This window comes from Rhinolophus hipposideros (genome assembly GCF_964194185.1).
Source record: "Rhinolophus hipposideros genome assembly, chromosome: 3".
NCBI classification, from domain to species: domain Eukaryota; kingdom Metazoa; phylum Chordata; class Mammalia; order Chiroptera; family Rhinolophidae; genus Rhinolophus; species Rhinolophus hipposideros.
The window spans coordinates 103,145,891-103,170,292 of NC_138049.1; the positions used below are offsets into that span (position 1 = coordinate 103,145,891).

General features: G+C 48.8%; 2 protein-coding genes across 3 annotated transcripts; one reads left to right on the forward strand and one right to left on the reverse strand.

Moving 5' to 3' along the window:
* Positions 1–2,138: 2,138 nt before the first annotated feature.
* On the forward strand, positions 2,139–4,397 carry CLPS (colipase; the record flags this gene model as incomplete). 2 transcript variants are annotated; one of them, XM_081031538.1, is made up of 3 exons in its annotated part: positions 2,139–2,222; positions 3,682–3,804; positions 4,266–4,397. In XM_081031538.1, the coding sequence occupies 3 exons, from the start codon at positions 2,139–2,141 to the stop codon at positions 4,395–4,397; spliced, it is 339 nt and encodes a 112-aa protein (XP_080887664.1). The 2 variants fall into 2 exon arrangements, with proteins under 2 accessions (XP_080887664.1, XP_080887665.1); XM_081031539.1 differs by lacking the exon at positions 3,682–3,804.
* Positions 4,398–21,635: 17,238 nt separating this feature from the next.
* CLPSL2 (colipase like 2) lies at positions 21,636–23,766 on the reverse strand (the record flags this gene model as incomplete). The annotated part of the gene is made up of 3 exons (XM_081044519.1): positions 21,636–21,731; positions 22,897–23,019; positions 23,683–23,766. 3 exons carry the CDS (start codon positions 23,764–23,766, stop codon positions 21,636–21,638), a joined length of 303 nt encoding a protein of 100 aa, XP_080900645.1.
* Between the last annotated feature and the right edge of the window lie 636 nt (positions 23,767–24,402).

Genomic DNA, 24,402 nt, shown 5'->3' on the forward strand with positions numbered 1-24,402 from the left:
CTTATACGGGGAGCGGGACTAGAGGCCCCGCAGGCCGCCCTGCACAACAAATGGCGCAGCGAGCAGGGTCTCCCGCACGACAGAAGCACAAACATTGCTAAAGTTCTCTTTGCTGTATCCTACCTGTAGTGGAAAAAACTCCCTTCTTTCTCCTTTGGAAAGGTAGCAGTGACCAGCTACAGAGGGACTGAAGCATTTTTGACAGCTCCATTCACACACAGAAATAGCTCTTCTCTCCCTTCCCCAGCCTCCAAGTCTTGACTTGTGAGAAGGGAACCATAATTACCGTCCCTGTGGCTCAGCTCACAGGTGTATTGGAGTGAACGGGGGTGGTGAAAGCCGGAGGGGCCAGAATGAGCTCATGGGAAAAGGGGTTTTACACACTGAGTTCTATAAAAACAAGTGAGGACAGTGCTCCTTTCATCATAGTATTTCCGTGTCTCTGGAATTGGGTGGGTTTCTCTCATTTTGAGGGTCTCCTGGCTGGTTCATCTAGCTGCTCCCTTATATTCCACCCTCCAGTGGTATAAGGGGTGGTGGTACTCGGGCTGAGTACCTACTATGTGCCAGGCACCTCCCCAGGGGTTCTACATACACTGTCTTAATCAATCTTGACCTAATGAAGGAGCCCTCATCCTCCTTGGATAGATGAAGAAACAGGGGCTCAGGGAGCTTACAAATGTAAATAACTTGTCCAAGGTCACGTAGCTAATTAGTGCTGAGTTTTTGAAGCCAAGTCTGCCTGAATCAAAGCTGTCCTCGAAGCACCCCAATCTGGGGCTCCACAATGGAGCTGTCTGTCTTCCACCTCCCAGGCTGGGGAAGGGTTCCCTGGCTGCAGTGGCCCATCCTTCTGGGAAAGCTGCTCTGGTCCCACACCTGAGCACACTCAGGCAGCTGCGCCTTCCCAGCCTCCAGCCCCTGGGCTGAGGCTCACAGACCCCCTCCCACTCACATGTGGCCTTGGGTAGGGACAGGGTGAGTGGGAGCCTGAACTAAAGGGGTGAGTCTTAAATGCTGGAATTTCAGATATTAACTAAAGTGAAAAGAAAACTGGAGAGAATCATTTCAAAAGGACTTCCTAAGGGCCCCTGAAATCACTCCAGGGCCAGGGCCCTGATGTGAAGGCAGAAGGAGGTACACCCAGAGTGAGAATACACTTCCCCTGGCCAGGTGGGTGCAAAGCTGGTCAGCCCCAGGGACTTGGGCCTGTCCTAAAATCCCCAAGGGGGCCTGAGAAGGTTGAGCAGTGGGGAGGCTGGGACCCCTTCTCACCTGAGCCTGATGCTGCCAGATACCTGGGTTTGGGTGGGGCCAAAGCAGGGCTGGATAGGGAGAGGCAAGGGAAGTGTCTAGGATGTAAATTTAAAGAGGTGCTTACTCCTTAGATGCCTCTCTTCCTTACCCTGGTCCCAGCCCTGTCAAGGAGCTTAGGGCATTAGAGGTACCGTGTTTCCCCAAAAATAAAACCTAGCCAGACAATCAGCTCTAATGCGTCTTTTGGAGCAAAAATTAATATCAGACCCAGTCTTATTTTACTATAAGACCAGGTCTCATATAGTATAATATAATGTAAGACCGGGTCTTATATTAAGTTTTGCTCCAAAAGACGCATTAGAGCTGATTGTCCAGCTAGGTCTTATTTTCAGGGAAACAGGGTAAATAAGAGTAACAATAAGAGCAGTTAACATTCTGCTTACATGTGCCAAGCCCTGTTCTGGGCTCTATATCTATTAACATGTAATATATATATATAAAACATACATTCATTCACTTGAAATTATCCTCAGTTGACAGATAAGGAGACTGAGACTCAGAACAGATAACTTACCCAGCTAATAACTTGTACACGTAAATGTGTTCCAAAGTCCACACTCTTAACCATGATACAATATCACCCCCCCACCACCACCCTACACACGCAAAAGGTACCAGGTGCCCAGCTGCCACCCACTTACCTTATCAGGACCCCTCCCCCCAGCAGCTTGGTCACAGCTGGGCCTCTGCTCACGGCAGACCCTGCGAGGTGGGAAGCGTGGGTCACATGTGGACAGGGCCCCTTTTATAGCCCCACCATCCCAACTGGCTCTGTCTTCTGCCACCTGACCAGTCGGCTGCTACCCACCTGCCCATTCATCATGGAGAAGATCCTTGTCCTTCTGCTCGTCACCCTCGCTGTGGCCTATGCAGTTCCCGACCCCCGGGGAATCTTTATCAACCTGGTAAGAGGGTCTTCAGGGGAGGAGTCATCTGAACCCCCACCTGGGGCTGCGAAGTGAGGCATCTCTTTACTGCCCATGTCCTGCCCTGCACCTCTTCCTTAGGGGCCCCAGGAAAGGAAGGCTGATCCGCATAGCGCAAGCTCAGAGCAGTGGTTCTACCTGGCTGAGGGAGCTTTTAAAAAGCCAGAGCCCTAGGTGTCTGTCCTGGGAACTCGGTTTAAAAAGCTCCCCCAATGATTCTGGCTTCTGACCTTGAGCACACACTTCCTTCCTGCCAGACACAGTTCTAAATGCCTCAAGAATATTTATGCATTTAGTCCTCATTCTAACCACACAAGACAGGTATTATAATCAGCCCCATTTTAGATGGAAAGCTGACATAGAGGAAGGTTAAGCAACCTGCCTGAGATCCCACAGCTGGAAAGTGTTTAGCAGGGATGGAGCCCAGATGGAACCAGCCATACTCTCCCCACTACCCCCCACGGTCTGTCCAGCGAGAGCAGACATGGGAAAGCCCTTCGGGGCCATCCACCCCATCCAGAGGTTCTTCACTCAGGACCATGCATGGGCTCAGTTTCCCCCTGAGATTATGTGTAAAATTCTGTGTGGGGGTGAGGAAGGAGTTTTCCAGGGAAATGGTCCTCAAAGGGGTGTGGAATCCAGAGAGGTTTGGACCCTGTTTGGGGCCACATGTGCATATCCCATGGGGTCACTGAGGCAGAGGGTGGATGTAATGCAGGGACTCTGCTCCCGCTCCCCACACAAGAACACAAGATATGGCTAGGCCTAAAAGGAACAACAACGGAGCCACACATAGGGGAGTCATACCACTATATTCTCGAAGGCAGCTGGTCAATACACAAAAGCAAACATCCGCCAGTACCCCAACAAGGGGTCTTCCTGCACCCCCATTTCACTGGCGGCCGGGCGAGACACGGGAAGCAGGATCCACACGATCTTCAATCCACCCTCTGCTTCTCTGCCAACCAACCCAGCTCCAAGCTCAGCCACGGCAGTTGTATTAGTGGCCAATGGCTCACTGGTTACAGCTGACGGCCAACTAGTCACAGCTGATGGCCATCTACTACCCGAACCAGTACCTTTCTACATGAGGCCGAGAGCCTGGAAACTGCTCTCCTGGCTCTGTCCCCACAGTGGGGTAATGACTTCCCCAGGGTCTCCCAGGGACTTGGTAGTACAGCTGGCACTAGAACCCAGGCATCCTGCCCCCAGCCCGGGGCTGCTTTTCTGGCATCACACTGCATGTTTCTCAACTGAGTGGGGGTGAGGTGGGCAGAGAGGCCACCAGGGCCCAGGGGCTGGATTCCTTCACGCACACCCTCAGCAGGGGAGGCATTGTCATGGCCATTGTCAGTGGCAATGGGTGCCGGGCGTGGAGGTCTGGGTGGAGAAGGGACTGAGGGGAGGGGGCCCTTGGCTGATGGGCTGCCCCTGGCAGGAAGAGGGGGAGCTCTGCATGAACAGCGCCCAGTGCAAGAGCAAGTGCTGCCACCGTACAAGTGGGCTGAGCCTGGCCCGCTGCGCACCCAAGGCCAGCGAGAACAGCGAGTGCTCCGCCAAGGTGGGTGCCGGAGGTTGGGTTTGGTGGTGGTGGTGGGAGGGGAGAGGGGCCGTCCAGAAGGGGAGGGCCCTGGAGAATTGGGGTGGGATCAGGGAGGATGGACCTGGAATGCTGAGATGTGAGAGGGAGGTTAACAGTCTTCAAAGCACTTTCCCATCCCGTGGTCTGTCTTGACACACCTCAACTGACCAGTGAGGTGGGTGGGGGCAGGGATTTGGTGTCCGCATTTCATGGATGGGTAAACGAGGCTCCGCAGAGAGATCTAGGTAGGAGCAAAGGAGCCGGAATGGGAACCAGAAGCTGGGTCCTCCAGGCCCACAACGCCCCCTGGGGAGGCAGTCAGGAGAAGCACCATCAGAAAAGAGCCGGCTGCGTCTGGTTCTTGGGGTCAGGCAGGTGGCACCTGGTGCCCAAAGTAGCCCCACACAGCCTGGGACTCCCCTGGCTCCATGTCTCTGCAGACGCTCTATGGGGTTTACTACAAGTGTCCTTGTGAGCGTGGCCTGAGCTGTGATGTGGACAAGTCTATCGTGGGCTCCATCACCAACACCAACTTCGGCGTCTGCAAAGATGCTGGACGCTCCCGGGAATGAAACCACCCACCCAGCCTTGCCCGCAGCGCAGCACACAGAAGGCTCCCCTCCTTCACCTCCTCTGCCTGGCTGGCCACCCCCTTGACCACCACCTCCATTTTCTGATTGGGTTCTTGGCAATTAAAGCCCCTCCTGCAAACCTTCCCCAGGCTCCTGGATGTTTTTGCTGAATCAGCGCCTTCCTTTATGTTCCATCAAACCTTTGCCTCAACGGGGTAGGCGTCATATAGGAAGGAGGAATGGGTCTGGTTCCAGGCAGGATGAGCTGGACAGACTGGAGACAAAGTTGTAAAGCGGCCCCGGCGGGCTGGGAACCCTTCCATTTCTGGGGGGCAATCACATCTCCCTGGGATGCTCTCCTTGCCCCTCGAGTTCTCAGGCAGACAGGCAAGTGCACACACACACACCCCTCTGGTGAGGAGTTATAATGACCCATATTGTTTACTCTGCATCAAAGCTTACCTGTCCCCTGTCCTGGGCTCACACCTCTTTTCTGGCCCCAACTCTCAGCTATGACAGCTATGGGACTCAACCCATGTGTTAAAGGGTCAGACCCCTAACATTGCTGTGGGTTAGTTACTGTGCTCGCAAATCCTCACAGTGGTCCTGGGAGGCAGAGTCTATTGTTTCCACTTCATAGACAAAAGAAATTAAGGTTCAGAGAGGTTAAGTACCTTGGCCAATCTCACAAAAAGCTGGCCCTAAACCCATCTATCACCACCTCCACCCTTTCTACGATTTCCTGTTCTTTCCCAATCATCCATCACCAAGACAATTGGCTGGAATTGCAGGGAATGTCGTTTTGGCTTCATATAAAAATGTCATGCCCCCTGGAGCCGTCAAACCTGGGTTGCCTTAGGCAGTCCCAATCTCTAAGATGTGCAAGTGAAGGTTCACTGACCCCTCGGTGGGGATGCTGGAGAGGAGATTCACACCAAGAGTGTGGGAGAGGAAACTAAATGAAACTGAGATACTCTCCCAGGCCCAGGTTTCTGTAGTTCAAGGATCCATGAATCATTTGAATAACCATGAGGTTTATGAGTTAGGACTGCATTTAGCTGTAACAAAAAACCCAAGTAATTATGGCTTAAACAAATAGTGGCGCATATTTCTCATGAATCAAGAAATCTAGAGATAGACAGTGCTGGCATTTGGGTGCTGGCAGATCTGCAGTTCTCTTGAGCTTCTTCTCACAGTTGGCAAATGCCTTGATAGTAGCTCCTATCCTCTCACCATATTCTAAGTTAGGAAGCATGGAGTAGAGTAAGGGTGGGATAGGGGAAGGCAGAGTGTTTATCCTAGCATACCTTCTTGTCTTGCCCTAAAACCTCCAGGCAGATTTCTCCATAGCTCCATGACTGCAACAGGTCACCTGACCACCTGCAGCTGCAAGGGAGGCTGGGTAATCAACTATTGGGAAAAGGGAATGGAACTGCCGTCACTGGCTGAGACTAATTATGATCTCTGCTGGTGCTGGGCACATACTACCCAAATAATACTGGGGTTCTGTTAACAAGGAAGGGGGCGGGGCCAAAGGCTGGTAACAATGTCTGCCACGCCTGAATTAGTGCTCAACCAGAGGGGCTTTCAACCCCTTAGCCCAGTAGGGGTCTCAGCCCTGAGGCAAGGGTAGGTCATACTCCTGGCTGCCCAGACTCAGCCCTGGGGGAGATCTATATTCATTCACTTCTCTTTTTTTTCCCCTACCCCCCCTCACTCCCCAACTCTGAGTCAAGCCATTGTTCTCAGTCTAGTTGTGGAAGATGCAGGACACTGGCGCATGTAGGTGTTATGGGCATTGCACTCTACCCAGCTGAGCTGGTCAGTCACCAGCCACTGGCCGGCAGCTCCCTGCAGCCACTCACGGCAGCCCAGCTCCAGGTCGAGCCGTTGTTCTCAATCTACCTGTAGAGGGCACAGCTCACTGGCCCATGTGGGATTCGAACTGGCGACCTCAGTGTTAGGAGCACAGCGCTCCAACAACCTGAGCCACCTGGTCGCCCCTCATGCACCTCTTAACACATCTACTGAATGACCACAGTGCCCAGCACTGTGTTACAAACTGTGGGGACATGAGGGAAATGTCTCTAGTTTCCAGGAGTGCGTAGGGAATTGGGCTATGCAGAGGTGGCCAAGACCCCTGTTCCCCTGTATTAAATCTTTTTATTTGAAATACCTGGTGTAAGGCTTGCGGCGAAATAATGAGTCTAATCCGGCGGGTTGGGAAAAGTGAGTGCTTTATTCTGCGCTCCCGGGCGAGGTTCACCGGTCCTCAGGCGAAGTCGCGCCCAGGGTAGAGGGAGGGAGGCATATATGCGATTTGGGGGGAGGGGGTTGGCTGAGTGAGGTGGCAGGTGGGCAGGCCCCCCAGCGCAGATCGGGTGCGAGTGGCGGTGTGTCCGGAGTTGCTTATCGCACCAGCGGTCTGCTGCCTTTTCTAGGAAACGCCAGGGGCCCCAGTCTCTGTCGGGAATGACTTGGCTCCTGGGGAGGGGTCTAATTTGGCAGAGGGGTGTGACTTGGCTTCCGGCCACTTTGACCATGCCCGCAGCTGACCTAACACCTGGAGTAGTACTTGTTTTTCTACACTGAACCTGATTAATACAAGACTGCTAGGTGAAGGGGAGCATTTTATTGTTGCTGTTGCTGTTGTTCAAAAGCACCTTCCTCTCACTAAGCCTTGAGCCACTACAGAACAGAGGAGTCACTGCTTTCTAATTCACATAAAGATACCCTGGAGGCTGTAGCCTTGTCATCGACAATTTCCACCTTAATGGCCTACTCCCAGGAACTGCCCATCGTGCTGTAACTTTTTTCTAGACCTGACAGATATGCAGCTATAGCAATAGGGGTATTTGCAGCCTTGAATCCATAAAAAATTCCTAATGCTGGACCCTGGATACCTACCTTCTACTATGGTAGCTGTCAGCCAGCCACATGTTGAGCACTTGACCTCACTGGAGAGGAGACATTTGCGTTAAACCTAAATGGATATTATCACAAAACTATCACATCTCCCATCTATTCTCCTAACGTCCCATTAATTTTTCCTAAAAGTTATTTGTTTTCCCATAAATGCTCTTTTCCCTCTCCCTTTCCCAATTAAAAAGTCATTTTCCAAAGTGTCCTTCTCCCTCCCCCTTCCCAAATTTGGATGGTATATAAGCTCCAAATTCTAATTGCCTCATTGAGTGATTTTTCTGTGAGCTTCTCCACATACATACATGAATAAAAATGTCTTTTTTCTTGCTAATTTGTCTTTTGTCAGTTTAATTTGCAGACCCTCAAACATTGAACCTAAGAGGGTAGAGGAAAAGTTTTTCCTTCCCAACACTTAGAACCAGTTTAATCATATCAGCAACATCATTTTTTCTTCCTGCCCTTCTAACTTCTAAGACTTTGGGTATCCTTGGAGGCTGGGTTTCCAGCCTGCAACCTCTCTTTCCAAGGTTGTGTCATAGGCTTTCTCCAAATAGGGGGAGCTCATAGCAATATGTATCTGTCTGATGTTTATATAACACTATGTATCTGTCCGATACCTTTAGTACAGGATGGCATAGTCTACCAAGGTATGGTTTACACTTTTGCTGTGATTTATAAGTACAACCACAGCTTATATCTCAACTATTGAGCTCTTGTACCATAACCCTGACACCCTGGAAAGTACACTTGGTCAGGTCTAGGGACTTAATCAGAGTTATGGCTGAGTGTGGAAACTTAGCTCCAAAATCTGAAACAGTCATCTCCAATATGCAACCTGACCATAACAGGGCCTCCTTGATGCCTGCCTCTGCTGAGAATGCACTACGCACAAGCCAGCAACGGGCTCTACGAGCCTCATACTGTGCAGTGCAACTTCCTAAAACTCCTCTTGATTCATTCTCTTCCCATCAGCACAGTAAGTGCTCCAATCTTTTTTTTTTTACTCACTCCCTTTCCTTGGCTCTTTCTCATCCCTTCTTTCTCTCAGAAGAGAAAAGAAGAGTTACGTTCATCCCTTTTAAGCTGTGTGACCTTGAGCAGGTTGCTGTGGACAAAAGAAGGGGTTCTATGAAAAGTAGCCTCAAGGTGATCTGATCATAAATTCCTAACTGGGCAGATCATGGTGGATAGTCACACCCCAGGCCTGTAAGTTCTTTAGTAAAACATTTATCTGTGCCTGAAGCCAGCCCTGTCCGTTGTTTCTGTGTATCTAGGTTAACTCACCTTTAAAATGCCCCCTTTCAGACCAATACTTCTAAAACGTACATAATCTTAACTAGCCTGTAAACCAATTCCCACCTTGCTTTCTCCCACCCTCATGTAATCTTCCTTATGGTCCCTCCTTAATCTCAAACACAGAAAAAAAAAACTGCAAAGTTGTTATTCTCTGGAGCATTTGAGAGTTTGCTTCCCACATATGCTGTGAGTTTGGCTCAAATAAACTCTTATAAAAATTCTCTACAAGTTTGGATGTTTCTTATGTCAACATTCTTCAATCCCTGTTTCCCCACCTGTAAAATAGGATGATAATGGTAACTACTCCTTAAAGGATTTTTGAAGAATGAAACGAGATCATGTGTGTAAGACATCTCGCATGGCCGCTGGCATCTAGTAAGTGCTTCAATAAACATTTAATTCTGTATACATGTTTGTGTTGTACACTTTTGTTCACATTTCTGAAATTTAAGGTCAGGGAACCAAGAGCTCAGATGTAAACTGAGCTTATTATGGCATGGGTTGAAGCCAGAAAGGGGTTGGGGTGGAGAAGGGAGCTCAAGTCTCCTCTGAAGGACTTTTATTCATGCTCCAACAGGGGAAAGACCCTGTTGACCCCGAGAAGGAATATACCTGCCAAGAAGGACTCCTTGTAATTAATTGGGCTCAAATTCATAATCAGAGTCTAGCAGCCATTGCTGACAGGAGCTTCTCACACATTCTGCATTTCAGGGGAAAGCCAAAGACTGAACTGTCAGCCTCCTGCTGTATGTTTCTGCCATTTGAGCTGAACATTATGAAGGGGATTCCTGGAATTGTCTTTCAGCCAATGAGCTGAGATCTGCCCAATATCCTCATTTGTGTCCTTACTGACCAATCAGAGCAGCTCCATAATGACCGATCAGAACACTGATTCCAACCAATCAGGACAGTGCTATTTGGACCAATAAGACTGCAAATTTGGATTCCTTATTTGCATAGAAATAGACCAATCAGGGACTGGGGCAGGGACTTTCTCTATAAAAGCAGGCCTCCCCTTTGTCTCTGCTGTCATGGTTGCTCACTCCAGGGTTGTGAAAGGATTCATGAGGCACAAAGGAATAGAAGTTAGAAAGTTTATTTAAGAAGAGAAGCACCAGCAGAGAAGTTGCGGGGTGAGGGAGGGAAGAGGGGCGGGGGAGAGCGGCAGAGTCTAGAGTAGACAGATTCGCTGAATTTCTGTTTAGCTGGGGTTTTATACTTTTCTAACCAAGATGTAATTTGCTTCAGCCTGTAGTGGAATCTTCTATTGTGTTCAGCTTTGTCCTTTGGGATGGGGGAAGGTGCGGTTAAACTTGTTATCATAACCTTTGCATATATCATGTAAATTTAAGGTGGAGCCAGCCCCCTGGAGTCCATTCCTGTTTACCCATTCCTGTCTTATAATCAGCAAAGCACATATGATTTCCCCTGGAGGCTGCATCTCTCCATTTTGCAAACTGTTCATCTGAATAAAGTTTCTCCTTTTACTGCACCCCAGATTGGGAACACCTGTTGGCATTGGATTGGTGGCTACAAACTTTTGTTGACAAACACAAGCCTAAGAGAATCCCTTCCTGTTTCCTTCCTCATCTCCTGACGACCTCCTCACTGCCCCAGGAACTTGTCCCATGCCCAGCCCAGCTGAGCCCACCCAGCCCCCAGCTCCAAGGCAACAAATATTGAAAACTATTTATCCTTCCCTCCCTGCCCCTCCCCTGTTGGTAGAGGCTCTGGGGGTCAGGGGCAGGAACACAGAGTTCTGGGTAGACATGGGAATGGGTGGAGGAGGGGCAGGAGGCAAGGAAGAAGAAACATTAGAAAAAATTTTCTTAGTTGGCCTATTTTTTTTTCAATTTTCTTATAATGGCCATAGACAATTTCAAACAATTTCTCATTCTTTGGAAATACACAAGTCAGGTCTGGCTGTCAGGGACACTTGTTATACAGGCCCAGGAACATCTGACAAAGGTGGGACTTTGACCTTGACCTTGGCAGCTGCTCTGCCCTCAGCCCTGTAGGGCAGCCCCCGTTTCTACCCCAGCCCAGCTCTGGCGCCCATCTGCTTCCACATAGCAGAGGAACCTGGACATAAAGGACCCTCTCACCCAACTGCTCAGAGTATGTGTCTCTGGTTGCCTCCTCCAGGCTGACCCTTAGGATTGTTCAGTGACCTTCTGTCTCTTCTCCTAAATCCTTTCATGGGCAAATCAACTCCCCAATCCTGCACACCTAGCTCAGAGGCTGCCTCAGCCCACCTCCCTCCAGGACCTGGGGCCACAGCAGAACTCCTGGGGCTGGAGAGGAGGGGTGAGTCTAAGGCAGAGTAGTCCTTCTAGCTGTGCCCATTTATGGTGCTACTTTCAGGGTTTGCTGAGATGAACCCTGGAGAATGGAAACCCATGTTAAAAAGGGGAGCTTGACCCCATCCAGGATCCCAAACCCCTGAAGTGGGAACCCACATTAGGTCTCTCCTCAGTCTCTCCCTGGCCCCAGGAAGCTTGGAGATGCAGTCACAGCAGAGAATTACAAGCTCTGGGTCTTTTCCACCCCCCTACCCTTCCCTCCGTCCCCTGAGATCTGGGTCCACCCTGGATCTCCCTTTCTGTGCGTCCCTCCCTCCTCAATCACCCCCCCACCCAAGGCTCCACACCTACACCCACCTGTGAATGACACCAGTTGCTTTCAGACCCCTTTATGGCAGTTGTAGGACTCCCGGTGGCAGCATCCACTCATGCACGACTTACTCTGGATGAACATCTCGCTGTTGTCAGGTTGGGAGATGACCCTGCGTGCTCCGTGGCCGCCCACCGCCTGCCCACCAGGAATTTTCTCCCTGCTGGCTCCCCCCACACTGTGCCCTCACCACCACTCCCACTGCTGCCAGGCTGGGCCATCTCCAGTTGGAGACTGGGGGATATCTGCGCCGTAGGGGGCGGGGAAAGAGGGCACCAGCAGAGCATGACTTGTGCCTAGAGGGGCTAAACAGTTTTTAAAAATTTGTCCTTAGTGTCCCCAAAATAGTTACTTCTCTAGCAAACACCAGGGTTCTCCAGACCTTCCTGTCTTTGCTAATGCAGTTCTTTCCTTGGCACAAACTTTTCTCCTGCAGACTCCTACTTACCCTTTCTCCTGAGACGGAATGTCACCTGCCACCCCCCTCCCACTCACACGCACACATATAAACACTCACATACATCAATGACCCTCAATGCTGGGGTTTATGACATGTTATCTATCACTGCCATCCATCGCCTGTGTCAGACAATTTCAGGAGTCATTCAACGAGCAAATGCTGAGCACCTACGGTGTCCAGGCACTGTTTCAGGCACTGTTCCAGGCACTGGGGACACAGCTGGGATCAAAACAAACAGAGCTGACATTCCAGAACCGCCGTCGAACAGAACTTTCTGGAATGCTGAAAACGTGCTTCTTCTGCATGATCTAATTTGGTAGTCCCAGCGACTATGGCTGCTGAGCACTTGAAATGTAGCTAGTATGACTGAGGAGCTGAATTTTACATTTTGTTTAATTTTGTTAATTTTCATGTAAGAAACTGCATGTGACTAGTGACTACACTATTGGACAAGTGCAGCTCGAGGGGAGAAAACAGAATATAAGTACATCAGTGAAATAGGGTGTCACAGACAAAATGTGAAGCAAAAGAAGCCAGATTAAAAAAAGCAAAACAAAACACTATGTGACCCCATTATACGAAGTTCAAAAACAGGCAACACTAATTTACAAGGATAGAGGTCAGGAGAGTGTTGTTACTTTTTGTACTACTGACAGGGGAGCTTTCTGAGCGCTGGACAAGCTGTGTGAATTGATCTGCGGGGTGGTTATGAGGGTGTTTGCATTGGTTTGAAATCCATTGATTTTAATGTCAATCAAGATTTGGGCGTTGTGTGCCTGATCACTGCACTGGACACCTGAAGCTGAACAATAATGAATGCCAACTATAATTTTATATATATATATATATATATATATATATATATATATATATATATACACATATATACATATATATGTATATACTTATAAGAAGCGGAGTACAGCATTAGGAATAGAGACAGTGGAAATGTAATGGCTCTGTGCGATGTCAGAGGGATAGTGGATGGGGGAGGAGGGTTCACACAGTGTGAGGGATATAAATGATAAACGTCTAAGTATTACTTTGTCTTGTGCACCTGAAACTAATAAAAAAAAGATTTGGGCATTGTATGGTATGTAATTTTTACCTAACATATATGTTGGGTATTATTAATTAATACTTATGATTTATATCACGTGTGTAATTGCATCTATTATGTATGATTAAGTGCTAAGAAGAAAATAGAGCAGGAAAGGAGGGCTGGATTGGCATTAGCCTCTCCCTGGCCTCCCTGATTCTGCTCTTGCCTGTAACTCACCCCAGTCCCCCCACCTCTACCCGGACACTCTCACCTTCATCTTCCCTCCTCCTAATGCTCCCTCTGTCCCATCAGTTCTTCCCAGAACAGCTAGCAGAATCTTTTTTAAAGGGTAAATCTCATCACATCATTCCCCTATTTCAAAATGTCCAAGGACTTCTCAGGGCATTTAGATAGAAAACTCTTTATGGGACCTGAAGTGCTTGTTCATTCCAGGGCTGGCCGCCTGTCACTAGATTTCTTGCTGCGCATCTCCCCCACGCCCCCCCCACACACACACAACCTGCAGACACCACTGGGGCTCTGAATGCACCCAATCCACCTGGCCCCAGGCCATTTGCACTGCTGGTCCCTTCCCCCAGAACACCCCGCCCTGTGAGCTCTGCCTGGCTGCCTCCCTCTCCTGCCCTCACGTAGAGGCCTTCCTGTACACCCAGCTAGAGCAGTCCCCATCACCTGGTTCTCAGCGCTTATGACTCTCTGAAATTATCGTCTTCATTTATCTTTTATTTTAAAAAAACTCTCCCCTTGCTAGAACCTCAATTCCAGGAGGGCAGGGATCTTTCACTATCTTTCACTACCTCATTCACTGCAGTATTTCTTAGCCCCTAAGATTACAGTCCTCGCACATAGTAGGTGCTGAATGCAAAACAGCTGAATAAATGAAGATACTGTAATACTGTGTCCTTTTACCCCTCTGACCTCACGCCCTATTATTTCCACTCCCCCTCACCCCTCCTTGTTGTTCTTTGAATCGGCCAGGCCAGGTCCCAGCCCTGGATCTTGGCCCTGGCTCTTCCCTCCACCTGGAACGCTCTTTCCCACATACCCGCCTGCCTGGCTCCCTTTAGGAAAGACCTCACTCCCTTCAGGCCTTTGTTTAAATTTCATTCTGTTAGTCAGTTCTCCCCGTCGTCGGCCCCTGTTTATAACTGCAACCTCTCCTCCTATCGCCACCCCTGAAGCCCCTTCCTTGATTTTTTGTCCCCAGGTGTTTATCACCCAGGATATAGTAATATTTTACTTATTTGCCTCCTACAGGAGAACGTCAGCTCTACAAGGGCAAGGATTGTTGTGTCTTGCTCACAGCCTGATCCCTACCAACTAGAAAAAGAATTTACGTAGACTAGGTGCTGGATGAATGAATGAATGAATGAATGGATGAATGAATGAATGTCTCTCTTACCAGATATGGGCTTGGGGTGGGGGGCGTGCCATGTCATATTCCCCTCTGTGATGGCCCGCCTGGGCACAGCTCCCATGACTCAGATGAGTTTCCTTTTTATCCGAGACGTCTTCTGCCCAACACTCCCTGCTGCCCCCCCACTCCGGGCTTTCACCCACGTCAGCCTCTGTGCCCACCCACCCTCCCCAAACAGTACAGGTCTTAGGGTGGTGGCAGAGGACGTGACTGTACCCTCAAGGTTCCTGACCAAATTTGGGGGTTGTTGTATCTGGAAAAATGAGCCCCTGCTGAGGAAGAAGAAAACAGAGCAGAGGAGGAGGAGGACTGGGGGCAGCAGCCTCCGAATCATGGTCCATAGGTGGTGGTGGCATTTCTAAGGTCCAGCTAAATACACCACATCTGCCATGTCCCTGCCATGTGACTAAGGCCTGAAGGGTAGGTAATGACGTGTGAACACCCAATCCCAGCATGGACAGGAGAGGCTGGCAGTGCGGGGCTGGCTCCCAGACTAAAGACACGGAGGAACAAGCAATGGGGAAAAGTGGAAGTTCTCAGGACCCACTGCGTCCTGGACCAGGTGCTGTGCTCGTCTCACTGCCCGCAGGATAGGCCAGTCCGTGGGCTAGGGCTCCGGCAAGCTCTGCGTTCAATCCCAGCTTTCTTGCTTACTGGCTGTGTGATCTTGGGCAGGCTTCATAACTTCTTTGAGTCTCAGCTTCACCATCTGCAAAACAGGGGATAATAATATTACATCACAGGGGTGACGCAAAGCTTAAACAACCGGTGTCGTGCTTCACATAGAGTAGACACCCAGGAAATGGAAGTTGTTATCTTTAGAATTAGAAGATCTCAGAGTTAGTGGGATTTGAAAAGATTCTCTCTTCCAATTCAATGGTATATTATTGTTAATAAACAGCATTATAAACATTTTGTCTCTCAGATGAGGTGATTAAGTCCCAAAGAGGTTGCCATACTTCCCCGAAGTCAGCAAGCTATCAAGTGACACATTAGACTCTAGGTTTCATCTTTGTACTCCCTTCCCCCAGAGACCTTCCATTAGAATTCAATAACTCCATTTCTGTAGAAAACCCAGAACGCCTGGATGTACTTGCGTAGGCCTTTTTGGCAAACATAAGAATTACAAGCCTATGACTCACAGACCGTGAATGGGTTGTGGTGTCAGAGTCTTAGGAGTGGGAATGGATGGTAATGCAAAGGGCAGAGCAACGAGAAACATTTTTATGTACACTCATCAGGCAGGCCAGGTACTGCTGTGGGAACAAACTACCCAGGACTCGCAGAGACTTCACACAACAAAAGTGGATTTCCTGCTCACTCGAAGTCTGCTTGTGGGTCCGGGGACTCTCCAGGACAGCATGTGGTGACTTAGTGATCCAGGCATCTCCCATCCTGCACCACCTGGCCATGGCAAGGAAAGAGAATTGTAGAACTCACAGGCTTTCTGGGTACCACGCTGACGGTGAAATCAACCCCCAAACCCCCATGAGGTCACGTACCAAGATGATAGGAAAAGGTTTATTACTTGAATTACGTAATGTTCTAGGGACAGCAGGCAGGTGCAAAGAGATGTGAGTGGCATGAACGAAGGAGCGTGTGTCTTTAACTTTTACTGTGGCTAGAAGATGGGGCCAGGGGGACGTTCCCCTGAGCAGGCTGTGGTTTGTGCCGTTTGCACTTCCCAACAGCGCCAAGGGAGGGCGCACGTGCTTTTCTTATTGACTTGCTGATTTGTAGGGCAAAAGGGGATTGATGGGCGCTTGAAAGCTGTCATCCGCCAATCATCAAACATGGAGCCTTCCTGTGTATCACATCACGCTTGCTCTTCTCTGCTTTGGCCCAGAAGTTGCACCTGTCGCTTCACACAACCAGAAATATTCACACAACCCAAGCTACCTGCAGGAAGGCACGAAGTGGGACTTGCTGAATTCACAGCATTGTCTCTGCCTTGTGTTGAAAAAAGGAAAGGAAAGCTAAAAGGATGTGGACCTCGCCTTAGAAATAAGGCTTCTGAAAGGATGAACATACATCTTGGTGTGTCTGAAAAGTTCCTATAGTCCTGTTGTAATTATTGACAGTGTTCACTTTCTCAAATAGGGGAATTGTATGAAAAATATGATCTGGGTATAATTCTAATTTCTATTGTAAACGTTTGTCAACATCACAAAATGTAGCGCTATTCAGGTTGACAATGGTGATACATTATAGAATTGTACATCTGAAATTTATGTAATTGAGACAGGTTAGTTAACATGTTGTTAGGCAGACAGGAAAGATCCCTGGTAAAATAAGCAAAAGCAGCCATATCCTGAAACTCCAGGTTCTGGAATGTCTCCTTCACTCCAGGACAAAGATATGGGAATGCGCCTTGAGGTAAATAAATTATCTATAAATCTCTTTTGGCAAAGGAGCAGATCTGATAGATAGGGATGGGTTCCTTAATCCCTTCAGGATGGACAAACAGGACAAACCTGATAGACGAATTCCACTGGAAGGCACCAGTTCCTCTTCCCCAAACAGACAAGGGAAGGTACAAAAGTAAGAATTTTTGCCTCAGTCACTGGAAAACCCAGTCAGGACCGCCCTCTCATTTCAAGAGCTGCAACTCTTTACTCTTTACGTTTAAGAAACTACCCTCTTTTAAAACTCTTCGCTTCTCCTTGGTCTGTGCTTCCATTCTTTGGTTTCCCAGAACACAATCCGGCACAAAGAAAATATTCTACATCATAATGTGATTAAGCAACGTTACCCTGATAAATTTTTTAAAAATAGATTTATGATATGGGTTTATAAATCTGGAAAATGGCAAATTAAACATGTTTATTAAAAAGAAAGAAAGAAAGAAGGCTTCTGAAAGGGGCTGAGCCTGTATTTGGGCAGAGGTAAATCTGATATAATGGGAGGAGAAAGATTTGGTGAAATTCAGGTGGCCTGGAGCTTTTGCCTTCTCCGCATCAAGTTTGTTTCTCTAAAATCTCCAAGTGAGAAACATATGAATATTTGAATATCCAGATGCAGAAAAACTTCACTTCTGAATCTGCATGTTAACTATTATAATGCAACAAACAAACAAAAACAAGTATTTATTACTATAGCAAGAAAGGGAGATTCTGAAAAGCTTCTCATCTTCCAGAGACAGAGAATCATTCAGGACTTAACTTGGTTACAATTGACAGAAACCCAACCCAAAGTGGTTAAAGAAAATAGTGAATGTACTGGGTTATGTTACTTAAAATCCAGCGTTAGAGCTATCTGACTTAAGGCACAGCTTGTTTCAGGGGCTAAAATAAAGACATTATAATCTGGCTAAATTCTCCTCTGTGTTGCCTTCATTCTGAGTCCATAGTGATAAGATGGCTGCCAATAAGCACAGACCTACTTTTTCTCATGCTCAAGTCCAGTGAGAAAGTATTTCATTTTAGTAATTCATACAAATCCTGAACTTCACTCTGATTGGACAAATTGGGCCATGTGCCCATGGCCAAACCTATCCCAAAAGCCAGGGCAACAGAACCAACCTCATGGCCTCCTACTGAACCAATCTCTGTGTCTACAGGACTCAGCATTCTGATGTGGATGGAGTCCCACCCAACTTCATGAACTGACAATGGAAGTGGGGTGGTTTCCTTACAGGAAATTTAGGGTTACCAAGAGAAAGGGAGCAACGGCTCTTTGGCAGGCAAAATCAGTAAATGTGCCTTAGATAGGGCAAATGGGAATTTTTAGGGGACCACCAATTATGCCTAACTTAAAGCAATGCAAAGTGTCATTAGCACAGCTTTTATTTAGTGTTTTCAGTCTTTATTGGTTTTCAAGTTTTTCAAAGTAAAAGTATAGATGACTTTTTATAAGTCACTACCATTCTCAGCTCTTTTTCCAAAGCAATTGTGTTTTGAGTGAATTCTAACCATTGAAGGAGAGTCCAGAATTGGCTTTGCCTACATTGGAAAGTTTCCTTCTCTACCAGTCAATGTCCAGTCAAGAAGACAGAAATTACTCTAGGTATTTGAAAGAGAGAGAATTTAATATACGGAAATGGTCACACAGGTGATGGAGAAGCTGAGAAACCAAACAGGATGTGAAGGCAACAGGGAGAATAGCAATAGCAGGAAGACACCAATGCCCCTAGAGCTGGAGAAACAATGTGATGAGGACAATGTGTGACTGGAGTCCCTGGGGACTGGAGGGGAGGGGCTGTCCTAAAGGAGACCAGAGGACTGCTGGTGACATCACCTGAAGTGGAAAGCAGAGGCTTGGGGGGAGGGCAATCACCCCATTTCCTGCCCTCTGATCTTCAGCCGGTCCTAGAAGCCCAGAAGACAAAGGAGCCTGGGAAATGTAGTTCCAGGGAGAAAGAGCTGAGCAGGAGGAGGGCAAACAGGGAAGTGACTGGCCCACCTTCCTTCCAAACCCTCCAGGCTGGGAGGAGTCAGTGTGCTTCTGTCTTTTCCCCACATTGTCCCTCTCTCACTCTCATGTCCGGCTTCAGGATGCTTTACTTATAGGGGGACTTTAAGGGAAGGAATCACACCTGCCACAAAGCTCGTCATTAAGTCTCGGGATAGCATTGATGTCAGTGTTTAGGATGGGGAGACACACCACTCTGTGAAACAAACCTCAAACTTTTCCTGGTTTTTTGTGTTTCTTTTTTTAATCTTCATAAAAATTTTGCCATATTCATCTCCTGCAGAAAAGAAAGCCACGACTTGCTCATGGATATAGATTATAGGTAGCTGCTCTTCTGAGTACAGTTCTACCATGTTTCCAATAGGGACGCAACTGGACTTCACCGCAAGGCTTGCTGGGAAGTTGAGGGTCATGTGCACCCCTTCCACCAGCAATTTCCAATGCCATGGTGAAGCCAGAGTACACAGCTCAAGGAAGAGCTGCCAAACAGTATGCCATTGGCTCTAGGTCGTGGGATCCAAACTCCCCTCGCTAATTAAAATAATAATAAAGGGGTTTGTGGTGGCAACTTGTTCCCACTGTAGGTTCTTCTTTTGTCCTTTGGTACTAGAACCCCAATCTTTAGTTGGGCACATGGACACCCAGATGAAAACTACATTTCCCAGTCTCCCTTGCAACAAGCTGCAGTCATGTGAATAAGTTCTGCCCAGGGGTAAGAGAAAATAATTTGTGCTGCCTCTGAGTCATGCCCTTTTAGGAAGGGTGAGCATTTGCTGTCCTTCTACTCGCTTTCTTCTAACTAGAATATGGACACAGCAGATAGGGTGATGAGCCATCTTCGACGACGTAGAGGAAAAAAACATCCTAGGGCACAGCTTCCCAACTCGTGTGTCAGAGATACAGTTCCCCGCTGCCCTCAGGAGAGCCCCACAACCCTTCCACTTTCACCCCACCGTGCTATACAGATGTCATGCTTCTATGTTTGCTGCGTTGTAAAAAATAAAACCATAAAAATACAAAGGAAGCAGAGCAGCAGATGGCTGAACGAGAAGATGGAAAGCGGTGGGGAGGGGAGCACGGACAACCTCACTCCACCCAGCCTCCTCCAACCACCAGGTGAAAGACAAATCGTCTGCCCTGCTTACGCCATCATTAGAGTAGGTTTTTGTTTCTGTAGCTGTAAACTTGTATCCTTAAGAACATAGATGGTTTGCGTAGGAAACGACTTTATTGTCCACCCATAGAAAGAGTTAAGGAAAATATGGTCCATGTATAATAAAATTAGGCAGTCATTAGTGTGTTTACAAATACTTTGGTGACATGGCGGAAATGATCAGGATAGAATTATACAGGAGAAAAAGCAGTATCTAATTTCTGTGTGAGGCAAAGGATCTCTGAGCTGCACTGTGGTTCTGTCAAACGAGGAGAGGTGAATGGGTCCAGGACAGGGTGGCCCTCAAGGAAGACTAAATTTGGGGTGAGGTAGAGTCTCAGGGTTCCAGACTGACCCAAGAAAATGGGTCCAGACATCAGAACTGTGGCTGGACTTCTTTGTCAGGATCTGGCCCAGCGAGGAGGTGGAGTTCCGAGTCCCAACTATGTGGGTACCCTCTTGGCTGTGGCGAGGCCAGAGAAAACCTGCACCCACCCCTATCAAAATTATCCCAGGGAGGCTGACTCCACCCATGCTAAGTTAAGGCTAAGCCAATCCACAATTTCTACCACATTGACTGGGTCAGGAGTGAGCTTGCAGACTAAGCCAGTCTAATCAGAGTCAATCTTGGGGTGTTTGCTAAGAACCTGGGACAGAGATGTTCCCTTTTTCTGGAAGGAACAATATGCATGTGTGAGATGGATTTGTGGTTAAGAGTCTGCATTCTGGAGCAAGACAGCCTGGGTTCAAATCCCAGTACCATCCCAATCTGTGAACCCTCGAGAAAGGTACTGTGAGCCTTAACTCCCTATTTGTAAAATAAGAATAATTATGGTGCCTACTATAATCTTGTAACAACGAGTTAATACAGATTAGAAAGCACTTTGCACAGTGTCTGGGACATAAAAAGTGCTCAATAAATGTCACCTGTTTTTATTAGGTGACACCTGGAACTTTTGTGGCTACTAGGAAGAAATCCAGCCTGACAGCCATGGATTCAGCCAGACCTGATGCCTGCCCTGCTTCTGGATTTCTAGTTCTCATCACCAATGAATTCCCTCATCATCTAGATCAATTTAAAGTTTTGTTTTCCTTTGGTTTTGGATACTTGCAGCAGAAAATTTCCTCACCAATACCCCCATTGTGTGACCTTCGACAAGTCACGTAGCTCTCTGAGCCTCAGTTTCTATATCCATAAAATGGAACTGATAATATCTGAAAAAGTAGAGACGTCAGTGAACCAAGCCCTTTCCAACCACAGGCATGAGCATTTTTGCGTTTGTACGTCACACATACTCTCATAAATACTCTCTCAATGACCTCTACCCTTTTGCTCCCTTGGCAAAGCATTTACATAATCCCTCTCAGTCCTTCCCACATACACCCATCCATAGGCACCTCAACCTCACTCTCCAGACACATTCCTCAACCCTCCCCCAACACACACACACACACACACACACACACACGCACACACACGCACACACACGTACACAAACAGCCCTCCATCCCAAGACGTGGCCCTTCCTGGACTCAGCCTTCTCTCACTCACACACACCCCCTCACCCCATTCCCTTCCCTCAGTTCTGCCCTGAGGCCACCACGCCTCCAGACAGGCCAAAGCCCATCAGCACCTCTTTCATGCCTCTAGTCTCCCTTTTTACCCACCCCCAAACTGGAATAATCCCTACAAGTTTCCCTCACCCAGGAAGTGCAGACAGAGGCCAGAGCCAGGAAGAGACTTTCATGTTTCAGGAGCTGGATTTTGAGCAAGATGGAGGCTCCCAAGGCCTCTGGCCCCAAAGGAGGGAAGGAAAACGGCAGTGACCAGCCTGTATCTTCCTCTAAATCAAACGGCACTGGCGGGGACACATCTCGTCCTTGGATATGCATCTCAAGCCCTTTCGGCAAGGGCATATTATGTTGATGGCTCCCATGGTCTGCAGGAAAAGAGTATGAGAGTTAGGGGTCACCAAGGTGCAGGGGAGAAGAGGGTTAAAGTTCTTGAGGAGAAGAAACAAGAGCACAAGTGATGGAGTAAGACAGACCTGGGATCTGTCAGCCGTACAGCTTATAACTTCCTGAGCTTAGGCAAGTCAGTGAGCTTCTTTGTCTCAGTGTGGTCATCTGTTAAATGGGGATAACAATACTAACCCACCTCTTAGGGTTAGTGTGAGGGTTAAGTGAAGTAAGGTAGATCAAGTACCCATAATGAAAAGACCCTCTGGCCACTTCAGCTGGAGAGTCAGACCAGGCAGGGGCCTGGTTGGTTTCTAATGGCACTGGCAGCTGCCCAGACAGGGACATGGAGGCCGAGCCCATGCTCCCTAGAAAGATTTGGGCCTGGGGCCAGAGAGAGAAGACAAGCAGGAACAAGACATACTGTGCATTCTGCTCCCTGCATCTCCACCAGCTAGTAACAACCACGCTCGGTTGAGCGCTGTCGTTGCCAGGACCACATATTCTTCCCAACAACCTGGTGGGGTGGGTACTTTAGCCCCATTTTACAGATGAGGAAATTAAGGCTCAGAGAACACAAGTGACCTGACAGGGGGCGGAAAAGCCAGGATTTACGCTCAAGTCCAACTCTAAAGCTGTGGTCCGGCCACTTCAGTGCCCTGCTCCTCTCTGGAAGTGAGGTCACTGTGGCAGGTAGGTGGGGATTGCTAGGCAGAAGGCCTTTCCCCACCTACTTTGCCTCAGTGATGTTAGGGTAGAGATATTCATTCATTCAACAAATATTTGTTGAGCAACTACTCTGTGCAGACACTAAACTGAGGGGTGGGGAGTCAAATATAAATATGCTGCAATCCTGCTCTTGAAGAGCCGCCCCTCCCCCGGGGGGCAGAGACAGACTGAAGGCAGGGCACATCAGGGAGAGACGTGCTGAGAGCATGAGCCAAGGGTGTGGGAATCTAAGGAGAAAGGGCTTCTCAGAGAGCTTGGCTGGAGTTGTATTGCAGGATGAGTAGAAGTTTGCTAGGTGGAGAAGGGAGAAAGGGTTTCCCAAGCACAGGGTGAAAAAGCAGGTGCAGCCGAGTGGGTTTTTTAACCTTCCTTCCCCACCCTACTTGCCAGTGGGGCTGCCCCACCCCAGAGCCTCACCTGGGGCAAGCATACTGTGGCTATTTTGGTCTTGGGGGCACAGACGGCGCCACTGTGGTCCAAGTCCATGAGGCAGCAGTCACTGAAGCACTCAGTGTGGTGCGCGCACCCAGCTCCATTCATCTGTGGGGACAATCCAGTCACCAGCTCTCTAGGGATCTTGGTATTGCCAAGGCCCCAGGGCTCCAAGAAGAGGAGCCTGAGATAGTCACCCCCAAGTCCCACCCCCACTGCATGCCACCCCCTCCCCCCAGCAGCACTCAGAGGAACAGGGGAGGGGAAGAGTGTTTTCTTCTCTGCCTCTCGTTTGCCAGGGCCCCCTCATTTCTGTGGGTCCCAGAGGGTGACCTGTGCTGGGGGAGCAATACTTCCAGATCACACTTTCAGTAGGGAGTGGGCAGAAAGTGGGGGAGAAGAAAGATAGAAAAGGGAAGAAAGAGTCATTGTGCCTGGAAGTGGGGGGAGATTGGGAGAAACTAGAGCAGGTAGGTTAAGGCAGGGCTGGAGGGACCAGGGCTGAGCCGGTCCCCAGTGGGCGAGTGGGAGCTGGGTGCGGGACGGAGGGGATAGTGCCAGTCATAAGCCCACATTCTTTCACTTCTAGGGCCACCAAGGAACGCATCAAAGCTTCCAGTCTGGGAACAAATCCCCAACGTGGGCGGCTTCCCACCCCCACCGGCCCCTTGTCTCTCCGAACCCAACCTGCACCTTCTGGCCAGACTGTGGGGCCTCAGCCACCGCCGTCTACTGCAGTGAAAGATTAGAAACGCTCGCTCTTTGGCTCACCTTCGTTCTCCCCCTTTTAACCTGCGGGAACGCGGCCCAGCAGGGGAGCAGGACCCCCGCGAGGAGCAAGAAGGCTGCGGCCATGGGCTTGCGCAGCAGAGGTCCGGCGGGGCTCTGGAGGGGCCCAGGGGATAACCCCCCTTCTCTGACACGTGACCCCGCGCCCCGGGGCCCGCCCTCGGCTGGAGGAGGAAGGGGGAGGCAGTCGGGGCCAAGCCCTTTGCAGCGCCCCGGGAAGGGATGGAATAAGGAAAGGCGCTCTGGTGAGACTCTGATTCAAGCCTTGAACAGGCTGGATTTTATAGGTTGAAGGGGCCCTGGGGGCCTCCATATATGTTATCTCCAAATAAAAGCTTAAAACTGTAAAATAAAACTTTACAAATTTTATTGAAAAATATGCAAAATTTATATGCTGAAATGAAAATGATACCGTGCTAAGGTCTGGCTGCCTGCCGCTTGAAAAAGTTAAAAATCGAGAGACATGGTTGGTGGGAAGAAAAGCAGGTTTATTCAGGATGGCGGATTCCTGTCCAAAGGCCATCTCCCCGTTCCTAGAAGGGTCAGAAGGTTTTATAGGTACACAGGAAGAACAAAAGAGGGGGAGTGGGTCAGGAGGGTCGCGTGCTGATCCTTCCTGTTTTAAGATCATGTTATCTCCGGACTCCCCAGACTCAGCTTTATCTGTATTCTGGTGTCTGGGCACCTGAAGATTAAGAAATC